The 15,955-nt window shown below is 33.6% G+C and overlaps 1 protein-coding gene across 3 annotated transcripts in view; it reads right to left on the bottom strand.

The window, feature by feature from the left end:
* Positions 1-15,955, bottom strand: part of AP3B1 (adaptor related protein complex 3 subunit beta 1) — a 152,557-nt gene that overhangs the window by 108,310 nt on the left and 28,292 nt on the right. For all 3 annotated transcript variants that reach the window (XM_021531843.3, XM_021531842.3, XM_021531844.3), the window contains exons 6-7: positions 13,805-13,871; positions 5,471-5,650 (exon numbers count right to left, since the gene is read on the bottom strand). In XM_021531843.3, the coding sequence (XP_021387518.2) occupies positions 5,471-5,650; positions 13,805-13,871 (247 nt within the window). The remainder of the gene's footprint in view (positions 1-5,470; positions 5,651-13,804; positions 13,872-15,955) is intronic.

The following is a 15,955-nucleotide window of genomic DNA, read 5'->3' as shown; positions in this document are numbered from 1 at the left end:
CCTTCAATGGGCCAAAATTAAAGCTAGAAACTCTAGTGGCTTACGAGATGATGGGGATCTGCCACATCTAATATTTAAATTCAAAATGATAAGCAGTTACACAGTTGATACTTAGATTTCTATAAAAAATATTTGTTTACTTCCAATTAATTTTTGTCTTCCTAAGTCAGAGAAAATTATTTAGACAGAGATAAAAACAATTTCAACAAATTATCTGCAACAGATGGCTAGAATACCTCTTATCCTATATATATATAGATAATAAAAAGAAACTCTGAGTCAAGAAGATGAGACTACAGTACTGCATGGAAACATGGAAACTTTGCTAGTCAAATTTGTAGCAAAACAAAGGGCTTCTTTCTTAGTTGGAGTTGATACATATCCTAGAGAACATGCCTAGAGAGATTCTACTCACTGCTGCTGTTCCTGCAACTCTGTCATGGGACTAACAGAAACCACAGCAATACATTCAACTGCAAAGACAAATGCTATTTTTATCTGCAATTGTACTTCTATTATATCAACAGTAAGTGCTGAGCAGCCACAAAGCAAAACAAATCAGAAAATTAATGTGTCCAAAATTTAACCCTCTTGTCAGTTTTTCTTCTGCTGGAAGATTTTTTTTTTTATCCAAACTTTCCACAATCAGCTTGAGGTAGTTTTTTTTGTTATGAATCTATGCACTCAGTTATTCTGATTGTACTAAGCAGGACACACAAAAGGAAAAAAATAAAACTGATGTGACAGTAAAATAGCTAGCTAGTCCATTTTATGCCCCAAACACTTCACTAAATATCTTCAAATAAGTGAATCTTATATTAAACATTAACCCCACCTCATGCAAATCTAAAAGAACACGGTCAGAGAGTACTGAGCTCTGATAAAAAGGGAAAAGTAACTGAATCCAGACTGCCCCAATTCACACTGAAGATTTTGATAGATATACTACAAAAGGAAGAAATAAGCAGCATAAGACAACTTCACTGTAAACTAGTTTTCCTAATTTAAGTTTTTGCTCTTAGGAGCCAGTTTAGGGTCAACAGAATGCTCTGGTCTCACTAATCTTTTAAGGCAGGGGGGAAAAAATTAAAAACCAGCAAGAATATCACCTTGTATATCTACAAAGAAACTCCACTGAGATGATATGCTAAATAAGTAATACATGCCATACCATGATTAATTTTATCCTTAAATATTGAGTGTCATTTTGAGTATTTCTTAAATAGGCATCTATGCCCTCTTACTGCAGAAGAGCATAATAAAACTAGTAGATCCTCTACTGAGTTGGAAAACAAAAGAAGGAAAAGGTATATTCAGGCTGATTAATTATTAAATTATGATATACATATAAAATACTTTTAAAATATTATAACGTGTTTCATTTTTACTGCTTTATCTACGTAACCTAGTGAACTGGAGGCTATTACCCTGAATACACCCCTCTCTTCTGTTCTCAGCTTCTAGGCAAAGAATTCAGAAGTTTTATTAAACTCTGCAGTAAACCAGCAGAACTGTTTCAGGATGCTCATTACTGTTAACGAATTCTACAAAAGTAAAGATGGACACTACTTTCTGTGTGCTGTGCTTGAAGTTTTATCATTCAGAATTAGTTTCCTCAGTGCACACCCCAACACAGAGAACAACAAAAAATAAAACATTTAAAGCAGTTTTAGATACTGCTCAGCTGTCTGAAGCAGCCATTAGATACTGAATTCCATCACACAAAATCATGACCTTTATGGCATACACTAAGAATTCATAACTGAAAGATACTGAGAAAGTACTGCAAGAATAAGAAACAAAAAGCATTTAACAAAAGACAAAGAGATCACAGAACAGCTGAGGTCAGAAGGAACCTCAGTATTTTGTTAGAACAATCAAGCAAAAGAAATATTTGCAATCTATTTCTTCCTGTAATTATTGAGAGCTGGGCTACTTTTCATGATTCATGCTTTTAGATACATAAACATTCAAATACTTCATGTTTTTCTCATAAAAGTCTTTATTCCTTCAGATTGTTTTCTTCATGCTTAATTTCTTCTTCCATCCCTCCCAGCCCAACAATTATGCCAAATTCTTAGCACTTTAAACTGTGCAATACTTTAATAAATAATTCTAAAATGTAAGCATGAGACATGCTTCCCCTAAGTATCAGGAATGTCATGATTGAAGCCCATGATCAATCTGAATTCACCATTCTTTTCCAATCCTTACTGAAGACCAAGAGTTTATTTATGTAATCTTCAATTGTCTGAAATGAAGCTGAATGGCCCTGAGAGGCACAGTTGTTTCTCAAGACTGCAGCTCCTAGCTCCATCTTGCTCTATTCAAAGACTGTCGAAACTTCTGACCAAGTCATCTGTTTTCAGAAGTTGCCCTCCCCAATGTCACACAAGTTTGGTGGTAACTCTGCGTACCAGGTCAGCTGAAGTAGTTCCTACCTCCTGCGATCCTCATCTCCTTGCAGAAACAGGGATGGCTGAACAGCTTAAAAACCTCTTCCTGAATTGCTACATTGCAACTCAATGTATTCATGAAAACTACCAACATTAGTTTACCCATCTTTATGTATTAATTAGGCTGCAAGCTGTTACGTTTCAGGAGGTATTTACAAACAGCTTGGCAGTCCCAACAACTTCTGCAACAAGGAGAGGACAAAACATTAAAACTGTGATGCATTTCAGCTTAATCTGTTATCAAGTATTTTATTTCCCAGAAAACCTGGAGTTGTTCTTAGCTGGTTTAAGTCCCAAGCAGGTATTTTTACTCCAGAATATGAGTGTCTTGTCTCATTTCAGCTAACACACATTAAAGCAGAATACATACAGTTCATATAGAAAAAAAGGTAATTATGAAAGTGTTATTTGCATATAACTACCCAAAAAGCACGCCCAAGTATTTAAAGACAAATAGAATAAACCAAGGACATTTTTCCTTACTTTATTCACTATTATTATTAAAAAGTATACTCCTCAAAGAAGCTAGAAATAAGAATAAAAAGCTAAGTATTCTTGGTTAATGGGTAATTCCAACAATGTTAAGCATATTGCTTAAAAAAAAAAAAAAAAAAAATCTTTCTCCATAACTGTAAAGTATTCAAAATTTTTTTAAAGATTTCTAAATGCTCAAGAAATCAGTTCCAAACATTACACCATTACTTGCTAGGAACTAGCTTAACTTAAACAAAAGCAACATATGCTCCTCAAAAACTAAGGGAAAATTTTACTGAATAAAAATGCAAATATGCATTTTAGCAGCCTTGAATTTATTAATCTGATAGGTTTAATTTCCATTTTCCTGCATCAGCTTTATTTATAAAGTGTCGTGCCCTATAAATATGCTGTTATTTTCTATAGTCAAGCACCCTCTTAACAAATCTTCTCATTAATATGTAAATTTAAAGTCAATCGGTCTTCTCCCTGACAGCGCCATGAATTCCTAGTGCACTGTATAATCGGCTTTGACTTGGCATCCACTATTTATCATCAAAGATGTCAGTTAGAAAAATTATGGAAAATGCACTGCAATTGATATGACTGCAATCTACTTTGTCAACACTTAATTGTTCCTCAAATCATACATTTACATATAAACAGCCTAAATACTGATCCATAATGATGCAAATAAACTAAATTAAAAATCTCTTCTACTGCACAAGATGGCCTGTTGTATGATGAGTTCATTTAAGAATGTATTGACAAAGGCATGCATATCAACTAGCACCACAAAAAAAATCTGCTAATTAAATTGCTGAGTAGGTAGACAAACTAAATTTTATACTGAAGATCTTGAAAGTGAAAACAAAGTGTTATTAATACTATACTACTGATGACTAATTTAAGGTTGGCACAGGCAGTATTGCCACACAAACCTTTTACATTCTTAGAGCAGAAGCCACAGCAGCAACTGTCATCCATCCAGTTTCAGTGACAAAAGAATTACAGTCTTAAAGAAACTAAATCCCATCAAGAACTCCAAACTCTCAATCCAAGACAGGAGGTCAACCTCCTCTTCAACTTTCCTTTTGTCCAATTACAGACTAAAACTGGCTGAAACATATTGTGGGACTGTAGCTTTAGGTAAAGCAGATTATCAATTTTGATTCTCTCTAAATGTCAGAGAGAAGAATGCAAGTTGCCTTCTTCCAAGAATCAACATGTAATAAACACTGCCTCAAGGACATTAGGAAAGCATATAACTTAAATGCCTCACTACCTAAAAATACTTTCCTTATTTTAAGCAATGTTATGGGAAGATGTGTTCTTATAAATAATTTACTTTCCATAGAAAAGGAAAAAGGATGTTTCAGCATCTAACTAGTAGCCCAGAAATATTGTTCTACTTCAGACATTTTTGCTATATTCGTTATAATCCCTGTTTTTTTAAGAAGAAGTTAATACAATCGTAAACTAAATCAGACTGAACTGTTTGTCCAAATATATCTCCTTATAATTATTTTCATACAATAAATTATACATATATTAACACAGAATAGCACTGCATTTCTATTTTTTCCCAGGCAAAGGATATTATATTAAAAGACAGCTAAAAAGAACTCAGTGGTAGAGTGATAGGTGGTGTCATTCCCTATTCTAATGATGAAATAAGGAATCTTTAAGAAATTGTTAATGTACTACTTACAAGTGACAATAATCTGCACTAAAATATACATTTTTAAACATGAATGGGTTTCAAATTAAATGGTAAAACTTAACACTAGTAACATCCCCAAGCCTTAAATAAACACAAACAACCAGACTTGTACAGCAATTTTAAACAGTTCTTTCCAGAAGTAATCTTTTAATTTTAATTGTTATTCAGGGTTAGATCTGTATTGAAACAATGTTAACAGCATAAATTTCTTAAGCTGTGCCCTCTTTACTGTAAGAATTGAAAGAATTTGTGTCTTGATCAACCTCTTTTTTAAATCTTTTAAAGTATACTCATATTTACATAATATAAATGAAAATAACCACCTCATTTTTTACATTTCACATTTTAAATACATATTCAAGTTCAAGTCTTCACACAGTGCCTCAGCACAGTAACAAAACCTAAACAAGTAGTGTAATGTTTGTTATGCTGTGGTACCTAGTATCTGCAATATAAGTAGAATCTACCCAGTTTCAGGACAGAATGGCAGACATTTCTGATTTTGACTCACGTAAAATTGTCTAAAGCAAAAAGCAACATGGCTCAAAGAACCACAGAAAAAGGAGTATCTCTGCTACCCATGGGATATGCCATAGGTAAATAAGAAAAGGTTATAACATGAAAGGAGAATTCTCAGGCTCTGAAGAAAGGCAGATGCCTTGTATTAGTGAAATCTTAGAGAGCTGACTTATGTATTTAATCTCTATTTTTACTGAAGTCTCCATAGAAATGCATCTTAAAAGACTAAGTAAATCCAACAATGGAAATAATTTAGACAGCAGGCTCACAGCAGTAATTTAAGAAGTTGCGAACTTACCTTCCATGGACTTAAAAACTGAGTTCGCGCATATCGAGTTAGCATGTGGATTATAACAACTTGACCCCACTCTTCCACATCAACCAGCAAATTACAGAGCTTTCGGTAGTTCTTGTGAATCAGATCTATTCTATCTGGACACACTTCCTCAAATGCCATCACCACACTCCCAGCTACCAGCTAGAAAACAAAATAGAATCCAAAAGGTCATTATTAGGTATACTGTCAGACAAGTGATAATCAGAATTAATACTAGCAATTCTCAGCAATTTAAAATTATTTCTATTCAGCAAAAACAAACAAAACAACAACAATAACAAAAAGTAAACCCACAGAAATGGTATCTTATTTAAAATAGAATTGGGGTAAGGCTATTAGAACAGAGAAAACACTTGCTGTTTCTATTGCACACATAAATCTTAGCTCTCAGCCTTGAAGACACAGTGCAATGTAAGCATAATTTTTTTTTTCTTACAGATTTAGCTTCCAAATAAATTAACAGAGAACTTGCAATTAACTCAGAAGTAACAGGGAACAACAAGAAGTAAAACATATTCTCAGCAAGATCTTTTGGGATTCTATCAACACTGGCCTGGTCAAAGTAAAGAAGAACTGGGCCAAGTTCCCTGGGCATTACTGGAATTCAAACTTCTCTCTCAATATGGCCAAATTAACTGTCACAGAAATTTTTATATTTAGAGTTTTGTGAACATACTCCTCCCCCCTCTCCCACCCAAACAATTTCTGCATGTTGTTGTAGCATTTCAGTTACATAATTGTAGGAATGCATCATTTATATCCTTCTATGTTCTCATGCAATTTTTTGCCGTCATAAGAAATATCTCTTTATTCATGCATAAAGATCATCATGCTATGACTACAAAACAGCTTTACTTTTATGAAAAAATTAAACAGATTATCAACATTCTAACACCTCAAGGATTATTGAAAACTTCTGCCTGGGTATTTTCTCTAAAAATAATGGGATGAAATATATATTGGAGTTCCAGTTAAAATTCTGTGAGCAGGTTACTTTAACCACAAGAAAAGATCAAAAGCTGACCACGTCTTATAAGAACATATAAATGTATGCCTAGGATTAGTGTTCTTTCTCTTCTAATTGCTTTAATTAAGGTCTGTTTTGTGTCAGAGTACATGTTAAGTCAAATAACTAAAATGATGATACTTTATATGAAGCAGCTGATATGTATGCAGTTAGCATGCATGCAGTATAGCCTTCTGGCAGCAAATTAATGTCATATTCTATCCAAGCACTAGGGATCTGCATTTCAACCTCTATAATTTCCCCAATGACTTAAAGTAAGCAATTAAATAGAAGTGCAGTTTATTGAAATGGTACTTTTTGAGAAATATTAAATACAATGAATTCATATGTTATATTTTTCTCCCTGTATTTGGTTGACATGTGGTTTATTAGTATGCGCTCAACACTACAATTGAAAGAAAACAGCTCAGAAGATAGTCTTGATATTATGCTAAACAAGTCTCAGGCTCTGTGGGGATTTTATGAATTACCAATAAGAATAAACGTGAAGTTGCATTTATTGTCTCCAGCCTCATCCACATACTAGTACCTGCTGGTCCCAACAAGAATGCAACTCATTCCAGGGAACAAAATCTGATTATTTGATAGAACTAAATACACTTTACATCTAAAATAATTTGCTGTATCATTAAAAAAAACAGCTCTTTTTTATCTGTTGTTGTACTAAACTTTCTTCTTAATAATGTGCTGCATCAGTAACCTATCTGTAATTTAAAACTGTGGAGAGTCAATGCCAAGGTGGGTGTTCAAAGCTCAGCTGAAGGTAGTGGTTAATCCCAGACCTGTCCTGAGCAGGTATTCATTTAGGCCACAGAAGCTGAGAAGCTTTCCCACTGGAAAAGTGCAAAGTCTTTTTATCAGAATGCAGAGCTCTGAACTATGGTTAAGGTCATCTTGCAGAGGACAATATGACAGTCTTGAAGTTTTAGAAGAAAGAGATAACACTTTTAAGACCACACAGAGAGACTACTTGCAGGTTACTGTTTCATATCAGAGACAAGAGAGATTGACACACATCAGTTTATGACCATCAGAATAGTCAGTCTAATGGTTAAAAATACAGTTTAAGGTTCATAGGTGAAGGTCAACAGAGATTTCCAACAGTAATTCTACAGAGAGAACCCTTGTCTTTTACTACTAGGAGTTCAGTACACACATTTTGTTGTATTTCTCTTTCATTTGGATGTGATTTAACTTGAAAGCTGACAAAAAATACATATAAAATTACCTGAGATAATTTAAAACTGAGAATATATCCTATAAACACTGATGGCTTTTTAAAAGCTCAGTTATTATGAATAAAACACAACTTAATACAAAGAAAGAGTCAAAGCAGAATACAGGAATTCTAAATAATTCCTTATTTCAAATTACATTTATCTCCTACTCAAGTTTACAATGACCATGCTCTCACTTGTGAGCACTTAAAAGACTTTAGTAAAAAAATTTAACCTGTGCTATGAAATGCAAGAGGTGCACTGGATAAACAAGCATTTCATTCCTGTGGCAAGTCGCCCGATTTACAAGTTAATATAGGAATTGCCATTCATCATGACATTATTAAGATCATGCCTCTCTCCCCATTACTGTATTTTCTAAAATTTGGCTTTTCATTTGAAAGTGGGAAAAAAAAAGTAAGAATGTGACAGACTGAAAATGCACTAGTAACAAGTATATTTCTCTGAGAAAATTTCCTAAGGCTTTCTTAACAAGAGATTATTTTCTAGTCTACACTGTTTCCCCTATAGTATGATCCTACTATATATCTAAACATCAGCAGAACAGCTAATAATCTTTGTTTATTAAATGCTCAACATTCCATAAAAGTATTTAAAATTAAAACAAAATGATTCAATCAGAATATAAAACCAAAAAATATCAGTTTCTAAAAAACAGTCAGTTAATTTCCATCTCACTGTGTCAATAGTAGCTTTTTGTATAAGGAGAAAATATAAATCACTCCAACAAAACTAGCAATGAGCTCATCAAATTCAAATGCTGCTTTCCATTTATGTATTTTTTATATTAAAGCAATAAACATGGTTCATTTGTCTTCCACTAGGTGCCACATTTTTCTCTGCCGTTGCTATGAACTTCAGCCATTAGCTGTGCTCCAAGGTAAACTATAGGAACCATCAACAAAAGTGACATCCAATCTATGGAGTTCATATTTTCTCCAGATTATCTATGCTAGTTGACAAGCTGGTAATGAAAAAAATCACACTAAGCAAATGGTTCCTCTAATAACAATAAATTTTCTATAAAATTATGAAGGGTACAAAATGTTTCCTTGCATCTATTTTGTCATGAATTCTAATTAACGCTGTGAAAACCTGAGAGTGCTGGGTCATCACAAGAAGTGCATCGAGGTTTGATTGATAATACAGTGCAAGTTGGCCCATGCTGCCACGATTCTTCTCTCTTAAATTAATGGCCAGCCCACCTGCCCTAATCATACAACCCAAATGATATTCCCCTTCTTATTTCAATTTTCTGGAGGCAAGGAAAGTGGAAAAGATCAGTCATTTATCTTCTAATAGCTGGATAATAGATCCATCACAACAAAACATCTGCACAAACTCAGTAATTTTTTCCACAAAATTGAAGCACTTACCATCATAAAATCAGTAAGTTAGGAAAACATGGTCTTACCCACACATCTGGGTTCTAAACTAAAATATTACATTATCAGCTGAAGACTACTGTTGAGGAGTACCCAGCTTTCTTTCCCCATTATGGCCAAATACATTGCTTTAGTGTAAAGAGCAAGATCTTCATCACAAAGCCATCACCAAATCCTAGGATGATTTTTTAATCAAAGGAATGTCACTGAGAAAAAATCTGCACTTCACCTGGTAGCCATGCAGTCTGCAGAAGAATTCTCTATGCTCACATACTTGCATAAGATCTTTTCACCGCCAAAGTGGATTTAATACAAAGTTACACATTATTATTAATAGAAAATTACAGTACCAGAACAAAATAATAAATTAATTATAACAGAGGTATGTACCCAAAAAAAATAAAATCTGATCAAAGCTACAGATGTAAATCAGCAATAAATTTGGGCATTTTTAATATACCCATCATCCATACAACTACATCCCAACTACATCCTGCAGTTCCTTTATTGAAGAAGTTTTTAATATACTTGGGATATTTTAATTTAGACTGTAGAATGCAAGTCACAAGTTCTTTTTACTTTACAGGTTTCGATAACAGGCATAATTCCTTTTCAATGCCAACATGGATTTTATTTTTCTTTTACCTGTTATAACTCAGATATCATTAATGAACTTGATTTCCATTGTTGTTTACACAGCATTGTAAAACACACAGGTTGCTAACTAGTCCTTCACAGTATCTTTTTTTCCTAAATGAACTTTTGCAACAAATCTTGCCTTAAACACTATGCATCAAAGCTAGGTTATCACTGAACAGAAACAAGAGACTAGAGTGAAGTAATACAGAATCAACTAAAAAGAAAAGGGAACTAGTTTGCTCTAAAACACCCAGTTATATTTTCACACATGACTAGCCATATTACTTTCAGAGAAAATTATTTTAGCATAGAATACAAGCATGCTCTTATCTTCCCTTCTACATAAAATTGCATCAGCTGCCCAACTACCTAGAATTACTAGGTAAAAAAAGGAGGAGGTATTCATGCTCTTCTACCTACTTATCAAAATGTTAGGTACTTGTAAAGCAAGGGTAAAAACATAACTAGGAGTTTATAAGCCTCAATAATAAAAATAATTGCAAACATCTGTTTAAAATTTAAATACACTTGCAAAAAATCACAGATTTGTTGATACTCTAATTCATAGTCAGCTGCCTTTGAGGGTATGTTAACAATGAACTTGATGATTTTGCATTTTAGATTAACCAAGAGCTTGCGTTTTAATTGAATCTTTGTGTTAAGACACTCTAGGAGTAGAATGATTTTTCATTTATCTCACCAGAAATTTTAATGAAGTGCTGGGTTAAGGTTACATCTCATCTCATTTTAAGTTTTGCTTACCTCAGCTTATATTAAAATTTACTACTGATTGAGATCTAAAAAAATAAACACATCCTACATGGTCTAAAAAGGGACTTAATTTTACTACCGTAAAATTCCCCTCTAGATCATTCCCCTCCCTCTTGCTATTTCAAAAGTAAAATTATTCCGGCTAATTGAAATACATTGTGTCTTTTCTGTGCAACAAAAACTGCATTAATAACATAAAACAGAATGTCCTCTCTGAAAAAAACTTCCTGGTTTACAGAAATTTAGAAGCATCTATACTTCTTAGCTATTCTAACATAGAGATTACACCAGTAAATTTCAAAAATCCTGCTTTAGGTCAAATAGCTATAGAAAATAAACAGATTTTGAGTAAAGTTCACTTCTCATTAAAGTGCAGTATCAAATATAATGCAAATAATATTATATGTATATGTTACATACATAGTTAATGTTATTAATTACATTCTCCCTTCAAACATGGATTTTAAAAATCTAATTAATTAAAAACTATTTTTAAAAATTATAATCAAAATAACCAATAATCAATCAATAGTGGATTATCTCAGATCCAGTGGTTAACATACAACATATTATGGCTTGTCTGAGAATAATCAGCCCTTAAGTACACAGAAGTGTCAGAAGTAACTTGACATTTTCATCAAGTGAAAAAAAGTGGAAAACCACTGATATTCAAGTAAGTCACTAGGACTCTCCCTCTCTGATAAAAAAAATCTATTTCATGAACAAACTGATTTGCTGAGATTAGATTAGAGCTACCAGGAGATGACAACTAATATTAATGTAAGGGAACAGCTCTGCATTTAAGTAGAAGGAATCCAAAGCTCAGTGTCAAACATTTGTGGTTCTAGTTCCACATTATCACCCTACAGATTTCAGACACCTTGACTGTCAAACAGATAACAGGAGCTGCAAAAAGCTGAGATATTTCACTAATCAAATACAGGCACTTCATAAGTCTATGACCAAAAGCTGTTGTTTTACAGTTTGAACAATTCTTATGGCAGCAAATGGACCTAATTTTCTTCAGCAAGACAGCAAAATACTTTCTAAAGTGTTTGTCTTTTTTATGTATGTTGAAGGAGCTTTCTCTTTTATGCTAAATGTATGAAGTGAAGCTTCCCTCAAAAAATTCAAAAAGATGAATCAAATAAACACAAATTTCCCCAGGATGCAGTCTTATTAAACCTATAAAGTTGCCAGCCTTTATGTACACATATGTACACATCTATACTTAAGGACCACCACATATAAGCAGCTGTGTCTCCTCCAACTTTAAAGGATTAATCTAGCTACAAATGGCACTCTTGATTTGCCCACTGTGAGCAAATTGCTGTTTTCCAATTAGGGGCAAAGAATAAGCTTATTCAGATTGGAGTTACCTGCTAACAAAACACTTGTGCACTATGCACGTTCTCTTAGTAAATGTGAAGGCTTTCTGGGAACATTCAGTGGTACGTGACAAAAGATAACTACTTAAGATAAAGCTTTGCCATGCTAGAGTAGTCCTCCCAAAGCTATGAAAGACTAAATAGAGACTGATCCATTTTAGACCACCACAAGCTGTGGAGTCTGGGGTGAAAGAGCACACTTAGATGCAGAGAGCCTTAAACAGAGATCTGTATGTTTTCCTTCTGAAATAATTAGTCTTCATAATAGTTCCCAAAACAGTACGACTTCTGAAGCTCAGATGTCAGCTCAGACTGGAATCAGGTCTCACTAAGAACAGACAAAGAGGGATCAGAGGGAGCAAAAAGTTGTAGCAATTAACCAAGTATGTCTCCCAGCAGACCTAGTCTAGTCTATAATTTTCAGCTACTGCTTCAGTTGGTATCCTTATAAGTATGATGTCCAATACACAGTGTATAAGCCCAATAGGCAACGAGCCCATTATCTCTTTATAAGTAATTCCAAATTCCAAGGAGATAAAAGATTCAAACCTCCTCTATATTTTTTGTTAAAGTAAATGTGTAAATGACTAGGTATGGGATAACCATTTATGCTGTAAGGCCTGGGAAACAAGAGTACAAACTCAGGGATTTTATTTATTTTTTTTATTTTTTAGCCCTTTATTCCTCCACTGGTACTAACAACCTAATCCCACATTCACAGACTACATGTATACCATGAGCATAAACCATTAAATAAACTACATGAAGAACCACTGCAGGTACAGCTTCACACAAGCTCAAAGCCCTCTGTCAAATCAAGCACAGATGCAGTCAGGAGACCCTGATTTACTGTCTGCTGAGCCACTAAGCTTTAACACACCTCTTTCAGTAACCCTTCAGTGGCAGCTACAAGATGTCTTTTAGCCAACAACACCTTTTAAGCTCTGAACACCCTGACTGTGCTAGAACAGGATACAGTCCTGGATAGTGTATCCTGGAGGATACAGTCGTAACTGTAACAAAAACACTTGGAAAATAGCAGATGAAGCAACACACTATCTGGTACCTAGTAAAACTTTGATTTAGTCAAAAAGGATTACATTCATTAAATTAGTAATCTGAACAAGAAGAACATGAGAATGTTTTAATTCACAAATCTGGTTTCTCTTTGAAATCTAACTTTGAGTCTTTGGTCAATTCTAGTTCACAAGTTCTACAACTTATTTGCAAAATAAAACAAACTAAAGATTGTGAGACATCTAGGAGTACATATGGAAAATCTGTAGCTATATAGGACAGGTTAAATATAACAGGAGTGCTAAATTTACAGAAATCATGCCAGAACATCTCTTATGTACCAGAGTGGAAGTGGGGATACTGGCAAGAACAAATAACTGCAAAGCAAATATAATTTTTTAACACTGCAAAATAGATGGATGTCAATAGGCACACTTGTGCACCCTACACAAGTAATTTATTCCTACCCTCCTACAAATTAATGAAATTATCAAAATAATATGCATATAAAAATTTATAGATAAACACTCATAGATTCATATTATATCACTTTAATTTTCAAAATAAAGTTTAAATAAGCATACATAAAACACATGCTAACAAAAACATTAATTAACACACTCATGATGCAAGTAAAATTACATCTTATTAAAGGATAGTCACTATTACAGTCATACTATAAATGCATAAATACACACTGATACTTATGTCTAAAAACATACAAAATCACATTGGCAAGGGCTAGGAAAGTGTATTACTTACTGATGAATGACAGTCTCAGGAGTAAACTCTATAAAAATATATGCATATGTCACAAATCTGTTTCTTACCGTACTTCTATCCTTCAAAAGCTTTTCTATCACTTCAATCAACATTTCCTTTTGTTCTGGATCAAGACTAGAAGGACAAATAAAATTATTTTAACTAATTTGGTCAGACATATCCAAAATTAAAGCAGGTTTGATTTTTGACCTTTAGACAAACTAGGAAAAAACAACTTTGAAGAAACCACTTCCAGAAAAATTAAGTATTCCAAAGAACTCATTGTAAAAGAACTTGACTGAAAGTAACTTAGGAGTATAAAATTAAATTTAAAATATAATTTTATCTTATACCCTTTATGTGTTTTCTATATGAAACTTAAACTCATAAAACACCTAGGATCTAAGAAACATTAAGACAGGCTAACTGACATCACAGAAAACTTGACAACTTCAGATGTTTCATGACAAGGTCCTCACTGCTCTTGCAAATATTAATTTCAGCATGAATGTAATTCAATAGTGAATGAACATCAGAACAAAAAAGATTCAAACTTTTATTATCTAATTATCAATAAAGCTTTGGGTAAGACACTTTAATAACTTTTAAGTTAACCACTAATTTTAGTCAGAAGTATTGGAATGCAAAAATGTGGACATATACAAAGTTGGTGTACAAGCTAATGGAAAATAAAAGTGCTTGAAGTCCTAAACAAATAGCAAAAGCAGAGGTAAAGCAAAAGTTCCAAGCAACAACCTTTGTAGCATCTTTTCACATTACAAGAGCAGAGAAAAATTTGCCAGATATCCACTACTGTCAAACTTGCTTCTTAGGCAAGTAAAGACAAACTTTTCACTCCAGCTGCTTCACCTTCATGGATCTACATAGAAGAATTTAAAACCAAGTCAAAAGCAAATAGATAGCGAATACAAAAACCCTTAGAGATGCGTAGTTCTATGCCTTTGAAAAGTCATTTCAACATAGATACAATTACAGATAAATGAGAGAGTATTTGGTCATTATTTCATACTATAGTTTTAATGCTGAGTGATGGACTGCCCTAATGCACAGTATATCCTCCCAGGTACAGATTCACCAAGTTATTATCTGGCTGAGTACTACTTCACTAAGGCTCTTAGACCTAGCAACATCAGAACATGCAAAATGCATAACAAAACTTTGTTAGAAATCATTAACATCATAAGCAACACAACAGTATATTGTTCAATAATAACTTTCATAATCACATTTCATTCCAACTTCTATTTTTCTAAAAGGGTTTTACTGGATCTTCTGTCAAGGACCAAAACCTCCAGAGGAAAAGCCAAGAGTCTCTCAAAAAGGTTTTATTGCAAGTTTTTTAAAATTGGCAGAAAATTTAGAGAGAAAGGAATACTTCAAGCTAAAAAACTTGAGCAAAACCATTTTTTTATGTCATCAAGAAAGTCTTCAGAAAGCATCCAATAAATGAATTTACATTCCTCCCCCTCCACTGTCCTGATACTTAAGACAAGGAAGGGGCTGTTTTCAAAAGAGAAAATAAAAGAAGAGGCTAAAGAGGTCTGTGATTTCCTCTCATTATGACATCTAGTACTGGTATGGAACCTACTAATACTAGTGATGGGAAGTAGTCCTTCTCCAAACCTCACTGCAAACACAATACAGTTTTCAAATGATAAACAGAAACTACTAATATCTTTAAAATGCACTCTTAAATAAAGAAAACAAAAGGTCTGACATCTTCAGTGATTAAATTATTTTAACATACTTGTGTCCAAATGTTGACACAAATGCATTTGTGTGAACAGTATCATTTGTGTCCAATTACACTGGACACAAATGTTGCTATTCAGACTATGTCTGAAATCTTTTCTGTTTGATATGTAAGCTTCATGCTATTAGGATTGACTGAACTCCTAATAAACAAGACCTTCTAGGGCAGACATCCATCCAAACACCATGCCACTAAATACAGGGAAGACTGGAGTATCAAACTTGCATCCAGAACCCTGATTAGAGCATTAACTGTAATACAGAACTATCAAACAGGTAGAGCAGCTGGGAAAACCAAAAAGCAAATGGAGCGTACAGACAGAATAAACTGTTGTTACTACTTCTTACTCAAATGGTTACAGAAGATGGAGTAGCAAGATGTAGGAGAGTGTATTAACTGTTGAGTTTTACTTAAAAAAGTCCATTCCCTTCTGGATTCTGACCAA

The sequence above is a fragment of the Lonchura striata genome, chromosome Z, assembly GCF_046129695.1.
Source record: "Lonchura striata isolate bLonStr1 chromosome Z, bLonStr1.mat, whole genome shotgun sequence".
Classification (NCBI taxonomy): Eukaryota; Metazoa; Chordata; class Aves; order Passeriformes; family Estrildidae; genus Lonchura; species Lonchura striata.
The sequence above is the reverse complement of the archived record's forward strand: the minus strand, read 5'-3'. Positions and strand labels throughout refer to the sequence as shown.